Source organism: Schistocerca piceifrons, chromosome 5 (genome assembly GCF_021461385.2).
Source record: "Schistocerca piceifrons isolate TAMUIC-IGC-003096 chromosome 5, iqSchPice1.1, whole genome shotgun sequence".
NCBI lineage: Eukaryota > Metazoa > Arthropoda > Insecta > Orthoptera > Acrididae > Schistocerca > Schistocerca piceifrons.
This window is the reverse complement of record NC_060142.1, coordinates 217,190,773-217,206,515: the sequence shown is the minus strand read 5'-3', so window position 1 is coordinate 217,206,515 and position 15,743 is coordinate 217,190,773. Positions and strand designations below refer to the sequence as shown.

The window sequence follows — 15,743 nt, the reverse complement described above, 5'->3', positions numbered from 1 at the left end:
AATGACTTCCTTGTCCGCGGGACATTAAATCCGATATATGTTCCCTGACATGATCCATTCTCGTCTGCCATCTACGCTGCTATTGGTTCGACTTTGGTGCAATTTCCCTTCTCACTCACGTGAACGAAATTTAAGAATAAAACAAAAACAAAAAAATCGCGTCTACATTTTCAGAAAGCAGGATACTGACAGTTCTCGGATCGGGCTAGCCATGTTAACGGCATAAGACAAGTCCTTAGTTTACTTTTCACTGTAGTTATAGAACTGGAAAGTGGGCTTCTAATTCCCATAGACACACTCTGGCTTAGACTCCTTGTAGTTATCATAAATCGACTGATTGCTGGTTTGTCCGTACTTCCCCATCGAGCTTGTGCTCACTCGCTTTTGACGGAATATTACATTGTAACGTTCCATTTTTACATTAATTTTAATAAGAAAAAGACTGTCACTTCTACGAAGACAAGACTCACAAAACACTCAGCTCGGTTGAGTGTCTGTATGCCGAAGCTGCTGAACTACCACTGTCCTACCGCCGTGACTTTCTCCTCAGCAGGTATGCATGCCATTTGTGTGCCATGCGTGGCCACCCATCTTATGCCTCCTTCTTTGATGCCTCCTTTGACCTCCAGTATGGGGCGCGTCCCTCTTCTGTTACCTCCTAGAGTCCACTTTCGGCACTTGCACCGGCAGCTTAACTTTACACTACCTGCAACTTTCCCAGTGGGTGTGAACCTTTCACCACCTTCGCTTCGTGCGGCGGCCCGTGTTCGTCTTGACCTTCATTCGCTACCTAACCCTCGCCACCAGCCTCGCTCTATCGCCTTCAGTATCACGACCTTCGCATGGAACTTCGCAGTAGTACCTTTGTGTACACTGATGGCTCTCGGACTGACCGTGGTGTCGAGTGTGCCTTCGCCATTGGTGCCAATGTTTTTCGGTATCGGCTGTTCGCTCTGTATCAAGCCACGGAGTACATGCGGCAACACGGGCTTTCGAATTGTGTCCTCTGTTCAGACTCTCTCAGCGCCCTTCAAAGTCTCTGTGCGCAGTAAACCGCCCATCCTTTAGTGCAACGGATCCAGGAAAACTGTCACTTGGTCACTCTTGATGGAACCACTGTAATGTTTATGTGGGTTGGTGGTCATGCCGGTCTGCCAGAAAAAGAGGCTGCCGATGCTGTTGCCAAGGCTGCAGTCCTCGTACCTCAGGCCACTAGCTCCTATATTCCCTCCGATGATCTCTGTGTTGCCGTCTGTCAGGAGGTGGCGTCACTTTGGCATCGCCACTGGTCCTCCTTTCATGGGAATAAGCTCCAGATTATTAAGCCTCTCCCAGCGGCTTGGACGACCACCTCTCGGCCCTCCCGCCGGGAGGAGGTCGTTTTAATTGGGTTGCATGTAGGACACTGTCTTTTTAGCCATCGCCATTTGTTAAGTGGCGCTGTCCCACAACTTTGTGCACATTGGGCCCAAGTTTTAACTGTCCGCCATTTCCTGACGGAATACCCATTTTTTGGCAATTTGCGTTCCCGCTTGGGTTTGCCGTCTGAGTTATTGGCCGTTTCAGCGAACGACGCGCGGACTGTCGATCGCGTTTTACCTTTTATCCATCTTAGCAATAGGGCGAAGGTCACTTAATTTTTACTTCTGGACCTTCGTTTTTCTGTGGTGCATATTATAGCCCTTTCTCCACGTCCCTGTTTTTAGCTGTCTTCTCTTACATCGATTGGGATTGACGTGTAGTCGTTTTTTAACTCCTCTCTGTCTTCGTGTTCTATAGTTTTCACTTGGGCGCGTATGACCCCAGTCGCTTTTGCGCCCTAAAACAAAACAAAACGAAACAAACACTCAGCTGTCAGTTACCGTTGCTCGCGTTCTGTTATGTGTATGCTTTTGCTTCTCTTAAATACGTGTAGACTGGTAGCTTCTGAAACTGTCAGTCTTCTTTCATATCATAAACCGACATCCCAAGTTTATAATTAATCAGATGGACCTAGAGACAGTTTGCGACGGTACAAAGAGCCGTAAGATGTACGAAATCCGAGCGACAAACTTGCAAACAAATCAGTTATCTGAAATACTTATGAAAACCAATTCGAACTAATAAAAGCGGAAAATATGCTTGTGTTGAGGTGTAAGGCAGGTTTGCGGATTATGTCGACTGTTATTCAACTTACACGTCAGAGGGGCAGTAACGGTGACAAAGAATTGTACAAAGCATGCCAGAAACATCCTGAACATCAGATTTGTAGGAAGCTTAGTTACAAAAGTGAAAGGATTCTGCCGGCAGGCAGGCAGAACTGCACAAGATGACCGAGGAAAGGGAAATATAAGCAGCATCCTGATATAGGGGTTGCTGACTTCTTTCCCAAACATTAAAAAAATTGGACGGGTACGAAATGATGACTGCGGATAGGGGATCAGAGAACTGTATTACGGCGAAACTTAAATTGTGGTAAAATCGAAGAAGAAACTGGAATCAGCTGAAATGGAATTTTAGAAAAATGCATTAGTTGATAAATTAACCACTGAAGACTTACTCGTTAGAATCTATGTCAGATGAAGGTAGATGTTAGTAAAATATCTGCAAGATTAATTAACTTCGTAATGGAAGGAACAGGATGTGGAGAGGTACGTAATTATACAAGCAGACAAATATTAAAATAGGCGAGTGATTGTATCCCGGACATGTATCACCTGGTTTATAGCATAGTAAGTGAGCGTTTCTCTCTAAGTTTCGTACGTTAAAGTAACATTACAGTCACAAGTCTTTGTTGTTGTGTTACGCATACATCGAGCTGTTGTACTTAAAATGTAAAGTAAGACAAAATAATGAAACGTGCGCTGTCGATGTCACAAAGGGGTAGAAACGTGTTCTAGTAAAACAGACAAAAATTTTGTTCTCATAAGAGACTGGTTCTATTACTGATTCAACCGCGGAAACAGTGTCAAAATTCTTGATAACTATTGAAGCTGACATGTAGTTGGCAGCAGTGATTCAGATCCACGTCCCGCCATCCTAATGTAGCCTCCCCGTGGCTAGGCCGAACAGCGTAAGCCAAATGAGGACGTGGCCAATTTTCTTCCCATCCTTACCCAATCAGGGCTTGTGCTTGTCTCTTATTAACTCATCGTCGACCTAACGTTACTACCTGCAGACTGACGACGGGCAGCAAATACTGGATGTCTTTTATTCAGTGTCGACTACAGACAAAATCTGGTCCACCATTTGGAAGGTATATAAATTATCAAAGTTACAATGCTCTGCGATAGGTAGAAAGGTAACCAGAGTGCATGTGCATTGTCGGTGTGTAGTGTATTTATCAGGCCTGGTATGGGGCGCAAACAGCATCATGTCCTGAGTGATCACTGGACGCCCCGTAACGTTCTGTGTCATCCGACACGACTGGTCGGAGATTAACAGCAGCCATCCTAACGAATTGCCGTCCCATACATATACTGCCTTTAACACGATAACCCAAATGGCCTCGTTTCGAGTGATCTCGTGACCAGGAAGCGTGGAGCGCTGATGAATGGCATTGCACTGTGTTGAACAGTGAACCTTGGTTCTATGCTACCTCGGATGGCCATTGCTCTGTATCGTGGCGACGTCGTGAGAGGTCCCGTTCTTCCAATGTCTTAGAGAGGCACAGCTGTGTTACTCCTGGCTCATGGTGTAGGGAGCCATCGGTTGTGGATTCAGGTCACGGCTGGTAGTCACTGAGGAACTCAGATGGCGCATTGGTATGTCGCGGATATCCTGCATCCTCGTGTGTGTTACCACTCAAGCGACGGTATTGTGGAGCCTATTTTCAGCAGAAAAATGCTCGTTTTGAAATAGCAAGTGTCTCCATGAACTGTCTATGTGATAATGTGGTACTCCCATGGTCAGCAAGATTCTCAGATCAGTCCCCGAAAGAACAGGTGTAGTACCATCTCGGACTTGAATATCGCGTCGCAGTGACAATGCCGCCCGGGGTAGCCGCGCGGTCTGAGGCGATTCGCTGGACGTGGAAAGTCCTGACGAAGGATGCCTTCGTCCCTTTATGTTGTACCTATGAGTAAGTTCTTGACATTACTTTGGAGCGACATTATTTCCGGATATGTCTGAAATGGCTTTCTTTCATTTCTTGGGAGGTAAAGGGCGCAGTAGGAAGAGATGGCGAACGGTATCAGACGAGTAGCATAGCTCAGGTCCAAAAAGACGACATGGTCGCGAGCCACGTCTAGCGTACATGGGAGAGAGGAAGTCGAGAGGAGGCGAGGAGTGTGGCCACCGGCGCGGCGGTGGGATCGCATTTATTAGGGCGAGCGGGCGGCCGGCGGATGCCGATGTCAGCCGCTGAAACCCTAGCGCCGCCGCCCTGACGGCGTCTTCCTGTTTTCCATGCCGGCCCCTCACTGATGGCCGCGGTCCGGCCCGGCATTCTGCACACGCTGCTAATTCCGTCACGAACGGGGAACACGTGGCGTGCCGCCCCTGCTATTGTTCGCCGCCCGCCTGGGGTGGCTCGCCATCTGGGCGCGAGGCGAGGGAGGACCCTGCCAGAGGCGGCGCGAGCTGCGCTTTTCTTGGCTGAGACAACGGCGCACAACCCGCGTGCAACGAGGTCTTCTGTTTACTGGGAATGTAAAGGGATCGAGGAACCACACAGTTTGCTCTTGTAGTCAAATTCTTCCATTCATTTCATACGAACAAGTAACTATATATTATACCTGTGCTGCAAACTGGACAGTAGGTACACAAGCTATCCTTAAACTTGGGGGTTAAGAGAAAGATGCTCCACTCTTTTCCGGACGAATCCCATTACCGCGTCTATATATTCAATCAAGTGGTGGAAGATTTCCTAGGATCGTACCCTTGCAGCATCGCTGTTAATAAGCATAGAATTGGATCATTGTGGGGCAAAATTGACATTCCAGAACACTTTCAGTTGGGTTCAAATTAAGTCTCTGAGCAAGTAAAGCTATATAGCCACGCACCACACAGTATTTAAGGTTGCCCTCTCACCGAAATGAGAGGTACTTCCTTGTAAGTTGCGCCATAATTATACCTGGGAACAAAATAGCGTAAACGCTTTGAAATCTGAATTTATTTGACAGATATAGTACACCCTAGAACAAATAAAAGACGCACCATGGCCGGCCGGAGTGGCCGAGCGGTTCTAGGCGCTACAGTCTGGAACCGCGCGACCGCTACGGTCGCAGCTTCGAATCCTGCCTCGGGCATGGATGTGTGTGTGATGTCCTTACGTTAGTTAGGTTTAAGTAGTTCTAAGTTCTTGGGGACTGATGACCTCAGAAGTTAAGTCCCATAGTGCTCAGAGCCATTTGAACCATTTGACGCACCACGAAGGAATTTTCTGAATAGCACGAAAGTCAGTAGATGTGGTGTACATGTACAGACAAACAAATGACTACAATTTCAGAATAATTGGATGATTTATTCAAGAGCTTCACAAATTGAGAAAGTCAGTAACGCGTTGGTCCACCTCTGACCTTTAAGAAAGCATGTATTCGAGTTACCATTGATTGATACACTTGTTGGATGCTCTCCTGAGGGTATAGTGCCAAATTCTGTCAAGCTATTGCATTAGATCGTCAAAATCTCGAGCTTGGAGGTCCCTCCCCATAATGCTCCAAACTTTCTCAACCTGTCATGGCAAGCCATCCTGGGCATAAATTTTCAGCATGCTAACGCCCGCTCGCACACGGCGAAAGTTTCTACTGCTTGTCTTCGTGCTTGCTAATCCCTACCTTGGCCAGAAAGGTCGCCGGATCTCTTCCCGGTTGAGAAAGTTTGGAGCATTATGGGGAAGGCCCTCCCACGAGCTCGAAATTTTGACGATCTAACGCAATACCTGAACAGAATTTGGCACTATATCCCTCAGGAGGACATTCAACAACCCTATCAATGACAAGACGGATAACTGCTTGCATAAGGGCTAGATGTGGATCAACATGTTATTGATTGCACAATATGTGAAGCTCTTCCTCTTCAATAAATTTTCTGAAATTCGTTTGTCTGTACATTTACTTCACATGTACTGATTTCCGCCTGATTCGGATAATTCCTGTGCCCAGTGCGATATTTTTTTTCTCTTCGTAGAGTGTATAATGCACTGGATTAAGTGGCCACGCTCGGGCATACTGTAGAGAAACGCTCTTAGTGACTATATTTTCAGTGAAAACATGCTATGGGGAACATGTTCATACACCTTGTAGTGTCTGGCTCCAAAGGATGCTGTAGGCAGCTGACACTCGGCAACAGCGTTCAGTCTGCAGCTAGTAGATCGGCAGCGAGCGATAGGAAATTGTGTTAGGGAACCGCGAACGAGGAATTTTACACCACGGTTGCTCCGATAGGCGGCATGGAGGAAAACACAAAATTCGAATGAAATGTATTTGAGGGATGAAAAGCCACCGTACTCTCTAGACTAACTGAACTATCAAACAAACGTTTAGCCACTAAACCTGGTTTTCACATTCAGCCAAAGGTGTGTTAAAGACCATGTAATGGGAAGGAATCTGGTTTAGGAGCAGTTTGGTTTTAGTAGGAATACAGGCAGAAGATACGTAACGGGACTCTTGAAAAGGGACAGAAGTCGATCTTCCTCCAGAAAGGTCATATTGTTTTGCTTACTATGTGCAACAGATGGTCGCCAGAGATATTTGTGCGAAATTCTGTGCATTTTCTTTATTCTGTTCAAAAATAATTTATGAATAGGTGCAATTTGCCAACATAATACACACATATACACATCTAGTAGCACACAAAATTATTTGTTCTGGGCACATTATAAAAGTTTCAGATGCTTTTGTTACAATAATTAGCATTTCTTTCTATTATAGGTTAGAGTTACAGCATCATCACTACCACCACAGTGATCGTCATATTCTTTTTCTTGTATTTACAGCGTGGACCGATCTATCGCCCTTTTTGTAAACAGGAGTAACTTGTGTTTTTTTTCCAGGACCATTCATTGCGCAAGGGACTGTCAATAAATCTGGGCTGCGACAGCAGTTAATTTCACACCCTCTTCAATGTGAAATCTAACAGGGGGTCTGATGCTCTGCTCTCTTTAGGTATTATGATCATTCGAAAAAAAGAAAGAAAGAAAAGAACAACACCTGAAGGAATCGTAACGCCGCTGAAGAAGGTGCAGCTCTATTAGAGCGATGAATGAGGTCCCAAACTCGCCGCTAGAGGGGGAGGAGCGAACACCGACGTGGTAACATGGCGGCCGCCCCCTACATTCTGTAGTGCTGGAAACGGATAAAATAGAGGCTTCAAAAGAAGAGCAAGGGGTGTAGCGCGTTACAGCGGTTCGAGTAAGGGTAACGAAAATCCATCGACGAATGGCACGAGTGTATGGAGAGAATCTGATATCCGTTGCAATTCCGACGCTCAATGCAACCTCTGGAACATCGGCTGCCACCGTCACTCGCCGGTCTTCAATAATGAGGACATCCATCTCTTGAACAATTCTATCGAAAGTGCGGCGTGGCGTTCCACATCTTGCGTCATCCGGCAACGACGTCCGTCCTTCCTTGAATCACTTGTGCCACGCCTCGACCCTTGGAGCGCTTTTCTATCAATTTCCGTTTCCCATTTCCTCCCATTTTCAGGAAACGTCGTACACCCCCTTTGCTCTTTTTTTTGAAGCCTCCATTTGCCTGTTTTCAGCACGACTGAGTACATTGGACGGTCGAAGGGCGAAAGTGCTCGCTCTGTCGTCACGTAGGTGCGCGGCCACGTTCCTCTAGCGGCGAATTTGGGGCCTCAACGCTCTTATAAGGACCACATCATCTCCGGTGGGCAACGCCATGGACCCGTTCAGCGGTTTTCATTTTACAGTTTCCGGCTCGTTTCTTGCTGAATGGGTCTAATATTCCCGGTTGCTGATGATACTTACGGGTTGTGGTCGAAGAAACTTCACGGTTCCCGATTCAGAGCTGCGCTGGACACCTACGGAGGCACCCTGCAAGACGCTAGACTGAACGTCACCAGGAGCTCCTCCGAAAATATCCAGCGCAGCTCTTAGCGAAACATCGACTACGGGCCAACAACCGGGGAAGCTCCTTAGCAACTATGACATCCGGTCGTCAAAACCTTCATTGTCTTGCAATACTAGGGCTGATGCTAAGTGTGGAGCTGGTTGCAACTATAAGTGACGCCGCGTGTGTTGCAGGTACATGAAGTACCTGTACCCGTACGAGTGCGAGCGGCGCGGCCTGAGCACGCCGCAGGAGCTGCAGGCGGCCATCGACGGCAACCGGCGCGAGGGCCGGCGCAGCAGCTACGGCGGCGCCTACTCGGACATGGCGGCGGTGGCGGCGGCGAGCGCGGCCGGCCCGGTGGCGGCTGCGGCGGCGGCCGCCGCGGCGGTGGCTGCGGCCAGCGGGGGCGGCGGCGGGGGCGGGCGCGCGGGCGCCGTGGGCCAGGTGTCGCCGCTGAGCCTCGTCACGGCGCACGGCGGCGCGCGGCCCGCGCACGCGCATGCGCACACGCACGCCCACCTCAACGGCAACTCGCACCAGCAGGCGTCGCAGCACCTGCACGCGCCGACGCTGCCCGAATGTGAGCACCTAAATCACCTCCACTGGTTTCGCTAACAGCTGATCGCTAGCGTCTTTTTGACCTCGATGTGTGAGGTCAGACAAGCTGGCGGACATGAAACGTGTTATATCATGAAGTACCAATCCGACATTTATAAAACTTTGTGGAGATGTTCATCACATAACGGCGTGAGGGGGCGGGGGATATATTCTTGACCATCCAAAAAAAAAAAAAAAAAAAAAAAAAGTTTTTAAAAAACACAAATTTCGTTAACTGTTTTTGATGTCTATTCACAACAAATACTGAGATGACTAAAGTAGTGGGATACTTCCTAATATTGTGTCGGACCTCCTTTTGCCCAGTACAGTGCGGCAACTCGGTGTGGCATGGAGTCAACAAATCGTTGGAAGTTCTCTGTAGAAATATTGAAATGGTTCAAATGGCTCTGAGCACTATGGGACTTAACTTCTGAGGTCATCAGTCCCCCTAGAAATATTGAGTCGCGCTGCCTCTACAGTCATCCGTAATTGCGAAAGTGTTGCCGGTGCAGGATTCCGTGATGAATTTATCTCTCGGTCCCATAGATGTTTCATATCGGGTGATCTAGGTTGTCAAATCATTGGCTCAAACTGTCCAGAATGTTTCCAGAATGAGATTTTCACTCTGCAGCGGAGTGTGCGCTGATATGAAAGTTTCTGGCAGATTAAAACTGTGTGCCGGGCCGAGACTCGAACTCGGGACCTTTGTCTTTCGCGGGCAAGTGCTCTACCAACTGAGCTACCCAAGCACGACTCACGCCCCGTCCTCACAGCTTCACTTCTGCCAGTACCTTGCCTCCTACCTTCCAAGCTTTACAGAAGCTCTTCTCCGAACCTTGCAGAACTAGCACTCCTGAAAGAAAGGATATTGCGGAGACATGGCTTAGCCACAACCTGCGGCATGTTTCCAGAATGAGATTTTCACTCTGCAGCGGAGTGTGCGCTGATATGAAACGGCCCAGCACAAGGTTTTAATCTGCCAGGAAGTTCCATGTCCAGAATGTTCTTCAAACTAATCGCGAACAATTGCCGCCCAGTGGCAAGGCGCATTCTCATCCAAAAAAAATCCATCGTTGTTTGGAAACATGAAGTCAGTGAACGGCTGAAAATGGTCTCCAGGTAGCCAAAGGCAACAATTTCCAGTCAGTGATCGGTTCAGTTGGACCAGAGGACACAGTCCGTTCCATGTAAACAAAGCACACAATCATGAAGCTACTACCAGCTTGCACAGTACCTCATTCACAACTTGGGTCTATGGCGTCGTGGGATCGGCGCCACACTCGAACCCTACCACCAGCTCTTACCATCTGAAAACAGGGCTCATATGACCAGGCCAGGGTTTTTCAGTCGTGTAAGGGCAAACTGAAATGGTCAAGGGCCCAGGAGGGGCACTGCAGGCTATTTCGTGCCGTTAGCAATGGCACTCGCGCCGGTCGTCTGCTGCCATAGCCATTTAACGCCAAGTTTTTTCCGATCTTTCCTAGATACGTTCGTCGCAGTCCCACATTGATTTCTGCTGTTATTTTTGCTTGTGTGATACCACTGATAACTCTACGTAAGCGCCGCTACTCTCTGTCGTTACGTGAAGGCCGTCGGCCACTATGTTGTCCGTGGTGAGAGGTAATGCCTGAAATGTGATGTTCTCGCCACATTACTGATACTGTGGATCTCGGAATACTAAAAATAGAATGTCCCATGCGTCTAGCTCCAGCTTCCATTCCGCATTCGACGTCTGTTAATTACCGTCGTGCAGCCATAATCAGGTCGGAAACCCTTTCACATGAATCACCTGCGCCGGCCGCGGTGGCCGAGCGGTTCTGGTTCTGGGCGCTTCAGTCCAGAACCGCGCGACTGCTACGGTCGCAGGTTCGAATCCTGCCTCGGGCATCGATGTGTGTGATGTCCTTAGGTTTAAGTAGTTCTAAGTCTAGGGGACTGATGACCTAAGATGTTAAGTCCCATAGTGCTCAGAGCCATTTTTTTTAATCACCTGAGTACAAATGACAGGTCCGTCAATGCACTGCCCTTTTAAACCCTGTGTACGCGACTCACCGCCATCTGTAAATGTGCATATCGCTATCCCATGATAGTGTACATTTTTTAAAGAGATACAGATGTTTAAGTGGAGTCCAGAACCTGAAAATACTGAATACGACGTTTGTTGCGAGAAGCACCAACTACTACTAAAGTACTTAATTTTTTGGATTAAGTCTAATTGTAAAAAATTTAAACAATTGTAGACCCTGGTAAGAGAATTCATTAAAAACAGTTAATATTTTATTCGGAATTTTACAATATGATGTACATGACTAGATTATAGCTTTTATAAAAGGTGAGCGTAAAGCACACGGTCCATTAGTACAGCTTGGGTTATATGAATAAACTTCCATTTCATTCCCAGCGTATGTCAATGATGATAATCAGTATCAAGTGTGACCCCCACAGGCACAATTAAATTCTTGTATTCATTGTCACATGGAAGGAAACAGCCTCCGAATGTTACCTTAAGGAATTTCATGACTTGCTTGATACATGCTGTGTCAACACATGTAGATTTTTAGCTGGTGGCTAATGTGATCATCCTTCTTTCCATCGCATCTCAGACGTGCTCTGTGGGTGACAAATGACGGGACTGGGAAACAAGTAAATGAACCGTGCTACCATTACGTCGTTTGTGATGCAAACTGCTGTGTGGAGCTCTGCGTGGTCCTGTTCGAGAATGCCATTTGGTACCTTGGTTCTAGAGTGTAACACAGCAGGGTTTACCTGTCTTGCCGCATACTGGAGAGCAATCAGTCTCCCTCTAACAATTTATCAAACCAATCCTGCTTCACACCATGATTCCAGGAACTGAAGAGGCATGGTTCTCCAGGAGATGTGCTTCCTGCGAACATTCAGCAGTTCTTCTACCCTACCACCTCGCTGGCGTCGATCTGACCGCCACTCATTCCTTTGTCCCCGCTTTTGTTCACAGCCGAAGCCCACAATTTGCTGACAACTCCCCCCCTCCCCCCAATCAGTCTCTCTCTCTCTCTCTCTTTCTCTTTCTCTTTCTCTTTCTCCTCCCCTCCCCCTCTCTCTCTCCCTTGCTCTCTCTCTAGCCAGTCGAGAATGATTCATCCCACAACTGTCAAGTTGTCGTCGGAACAGATATTTGTGTGCAAATAATCTGCGATTCGTTACTGTCTGTCTCGTTTCAACTTTCTTAAAATACACAAGAAATTGCATCGTCCAAGCACAAACAACCTTGCTACTGCAAATAATAATAAAATAGAATTACTCAGTCAATTTTTGCGCCAAATCTATTCCTGCTTGTTCGAGATTACATTCCGCCTATAACTTATGCCCGATTTTCAGCTTTTGTCATACGCGCATTGGTCAGAGCCAGTCGAACAACCTTACGACCTTCTCGTGGTGTTCTCCTTCTGGAACCACCCGTGCCTACTCTGCTTGCCACATTGTTGTCCTGCGTCCATCTTGCCACCACGCATTCTGCAGTTATTTCACTGCAGACAACTCAGAAATGAGAGAAAAGAAGGAAGATCAGCTTTTTATGTTTGTTCATACTGTCCAATAGAGGAAGCCTAAAACGTTGGTTGGGCGTTGCACCATGAAATGAGAGATGCTCTTAATAGAAAATATACGTATTGTCATGGAAAGGCACAGTAGTTCATAGTAGAAGGCGCATTCGAGCATTCCCCTGTGATAAATACAATGCTCGAAAATGCCTACAATGTCTCGAGTGAGGTTATTGTTACATGAGGACACAACTGTGAAGCGCATCCATTTAGAGGATGACGATTCACCACCAAAGATACTGTTTTTTGTTCTTCATATCTGATGAAGAAAACTATCAGACGATAGAAATTCCAAATAAGAAGCGAAAATTCACGATGAGAGAGAAACTATTTTAACATGAAATAATCATTTGTTATCTTTAACATAGGTGCAAAGCGTAGCCCAGAAGTGTCAGTCATTGCCGGCCGGTGTGGCCGTGCGGTTCTAAGCGCGTCAGTTTGGAACCGCGTGAACCGCTACGGTCGCAGGTTCGAATCCTGCCTCGGGCGTGGATGTGTGTGATGTCCTTAGGTTAGTTAGGTTTAAGTAGTTCTAAGTTCTAGGGGACTGATGACCTCAGTAGTTAAGTCCCATAGTGCTCAGAGCCATTTGAACCATTTTTTGTCAGTCATTTTTTTCGCATCTATAAGTATAAATGAGCACTCACGATCTAGGTGTAGAGTCTTTGACTAGCAATCAAACGCCACGAATCCCAAGCTCAATCATTGCTTAAATTTTGAAAAACAAAATCGTCAGCAATGACACCCGAAGACTTCTGATATAAGCAGTCACCCTCGTATTGCCAACTGCTTCGTCAAGGAGGGCGGAGGAGCAGGGAGACTTTAGGTTAGGCGAGAGAATTGACAATGATCAGCGGCATGACTGTGCAGAACATAATGGAAACCACTACAGGAAAGACACGCAACGTGTATCCACAGAACACGTTGTCCATAGTTGGACAAGTGTTAGGATCGTCACTCCAGTGCCGAAAATTCTGGGTTAGTCCTCCATTCACACCTCCTGGAGGGTACTGCCAAGGAGAAGGTTGCCATGAGGATAAGGTTACATAACCAATGTAAGGGTAACATTCTACGGTGTGGAGAGTGGACTGCCAGAAGTTGAAACATGATAGGGCAGCTAGAAAATCTGAAGAGGGAAATAAAACGGCCCAATCTAGATATAGAGGTGATCAGTGAAGTGAAATGGATCAAAGATGAGGATTTCCGGTCAAACGAATGTAGGGTAATATCTACAGCAGCAGACCGTGATATAACGGGAGTAGGACGAGGTTCTTCGCAGAATCGGCGAAGAAAGTAATGTATGGAAAACACTGACATGAAGGAAACATGATATGAAACATGTTAAGACATCAAGGTAAAAACTGAGATCGAGACTGGAATATATCCAGCAAACAACTGAAGACGTAGAACGCAGATGCTAAAGTGCTATTCCGAGATAAAGAGACTGACAGAAAAGAGAAAAATTGTGGCGGGCCACATCAAACCAGTCAGGTTGATATCAAGAGGGAAAATAAGAATGGAAGACCAAGAACGAAGTGCTCGGAATAAGAAGCCTGTAATACAGGTATGCAGTCTTTCGCCTCTACCTTTCGACTTTCGGAAAATTATAGAAAGTCCAGACTGCAGAAAGTAAGTTCGAAATGTCGTCCCACGCTAAGACCAGTGTGCAATAATTATTGACACATCGTCAGAAGAGAGTACCTACTCCAGGCTTCCTGCAGACACAGTTCTGCTTCGGTACGTACATCAGAGCATCTCAGTGCGCGAGTGAAACCTCGCAACAACTGGAAACATACCCGAAAGTTAAAGTATGGGGGAGTGTACGATTCTTGTGGCCAAAACGTGTATAGTTCCCACAGGTTCGCCGTGAAATTCTGGCGGTATAGGGACAAAGCACAACGTGCCAACTATTTGACCAAGGGTTCACAGACGTTAGTGGCACTGATCGGGGAGGAAGCCTATCGACCACAGACAACAATGTCGAGGCAATGGAGGAACTGATTCACAACAACCGCAGGGGAAAGAGGCTTCCAATGACGATGACGTTCAACAGCAGTTCTCGAATGTCTCCGTGATCAGGTATCGGATTTGTGTCGTCGAGGATTTGAATGTTCCGACCGTTATTTACAGAGACTTGATGAGTATACTGAAAAATAGTGTCTTATATCTGTGTCACTTTGAAGTGTAGTGCAGCATTCAATAAAAGGTACTTGGCATAGTAATGCGTAACTTACTTTTTGAACTCCCTTCATATAGGTTGCTGGCGACGAGGAGACAGAAGGGAGAACGCGCATACCAGTGCCAGATCAGGCAATCACGATTAACAATTATAGACCTCTTAATAGCTCCATCGACGGCTGTATCGCTGTCAACAATGTCGCATACTCCAATTCCACAGCGAATAGGCTAAATTTCTTTTAACAGCTTATCGTTCCAAATGATCTGTTGATGGCAGCAGAGAGAGAGATGAGCCTGATCTTATCTGTGAGTGACAAATTTCTCTCCGTCCATTGTTAAGGGTTATTCTGTGCGCAAGGTGATGACTCGTTATGCCAGTCTTGAGGGCCAGTTTTGCAACACATTATAAATATCGAAAGGATTTTGCGTACGTGTGTGTGTGTGTGTGTGTGTGTGTGTGTATTGTCCACCTGTCCTGCGGAGACGCTAACGACTTGCCGACGGACGAGAGACAGGTACAGCAGGGGGGGAGGCAGCATGCGTCACCCATCTCCCGACTCTGGGCTTCGCGCCCGTTTCTCTCTCGACTGCCTGTCCCACGCGACCTCCTTTTGCTTTCGTTTTTCTGTAAACGGTGCAATAAAATTATTTTCCAGGGATAAAACTGTAGTTTGATGCCTGTCGCGAATGGGTATCGCTCTTCAGGATATTGTGTTAGCGTAATCGCAGACTTGAGGTGTTTAATTTTAATCTCTACGGATGTGAGTCAAGGCATGGGTACTGAAGCGGAGACCTGTTGATAAGCTGAAGGGCACGGCACACACTTGATTGTCTTAAGGTTAAAAGTGGCGTTTGCCGTCAGTCTCCCTACATTCTCTATTCCAAGATAGCACTCTGAGATTTTCGCCCAAGCTGACAGTAGCAGACGTTACGTTTAAGGACAGAGATCGTCTACACAAAAGTTTTTCCTACACTACTGTGCTTTACTACAGATGGACCTACTGAAAGGAACTATCTTCCTAATCATTAATGAGGTCCATTTTACTGGAAACAAGTGAACATCTGAGCCGGACCGAGATTCGAACCCGGATTTCCCGCTTTACGCGAGCGGTCGCCTGAACTGTTTCGGCTATCCGAGCACGCTTCACGGACAGACCAAACTAACATACGTCCCAGAGTCTGCTTCCCAAAGTGCTCGCACAGTTCTGTGTTTCCCGCACGTGTAAAGACTTATTAAATTTTCTCGTTTGGGCTTTAGTTTGAAATACATTAGATCAGTGTCTGTAAAGCTCCATGCAAAGAGACACTGCTGAAGATTTATAGCCCTATTGAATCATGAAATGTATTCGCGAACTGCGAATACGGTACCACCACAGCTATAAAATTCGGG

The 15,743-nt window shown here is 46.9% G+C and overlaps 1 protein-coding gene across 1 annotated transcript in view; it reads left to right on the top strand.

Moving 5' to 3' along the window:
• The window catches only part of LOC124798899 (protein dead ringer-like), a 463,425-nt gene that overhangs the window by 430,665 nt on the left and 17,017 nt on the right, over positions 1 to 15,743 (top strand). Inside the window, exons 5-6 of the mRNA XM_047262431.1 lie at positions 8,192 to 8,300; positions 8,517 to 8,580. Coding sequence (XP_047118387.1) covers positions 8,192 to 8,300; positions 8,517 to 8,580 — 173 coding nt within the window. The remainder of the gene's footprint in view (positions 1 to 8,191; positions 8,301 to 8,516; positions 8,581 to 15,743) is intronic.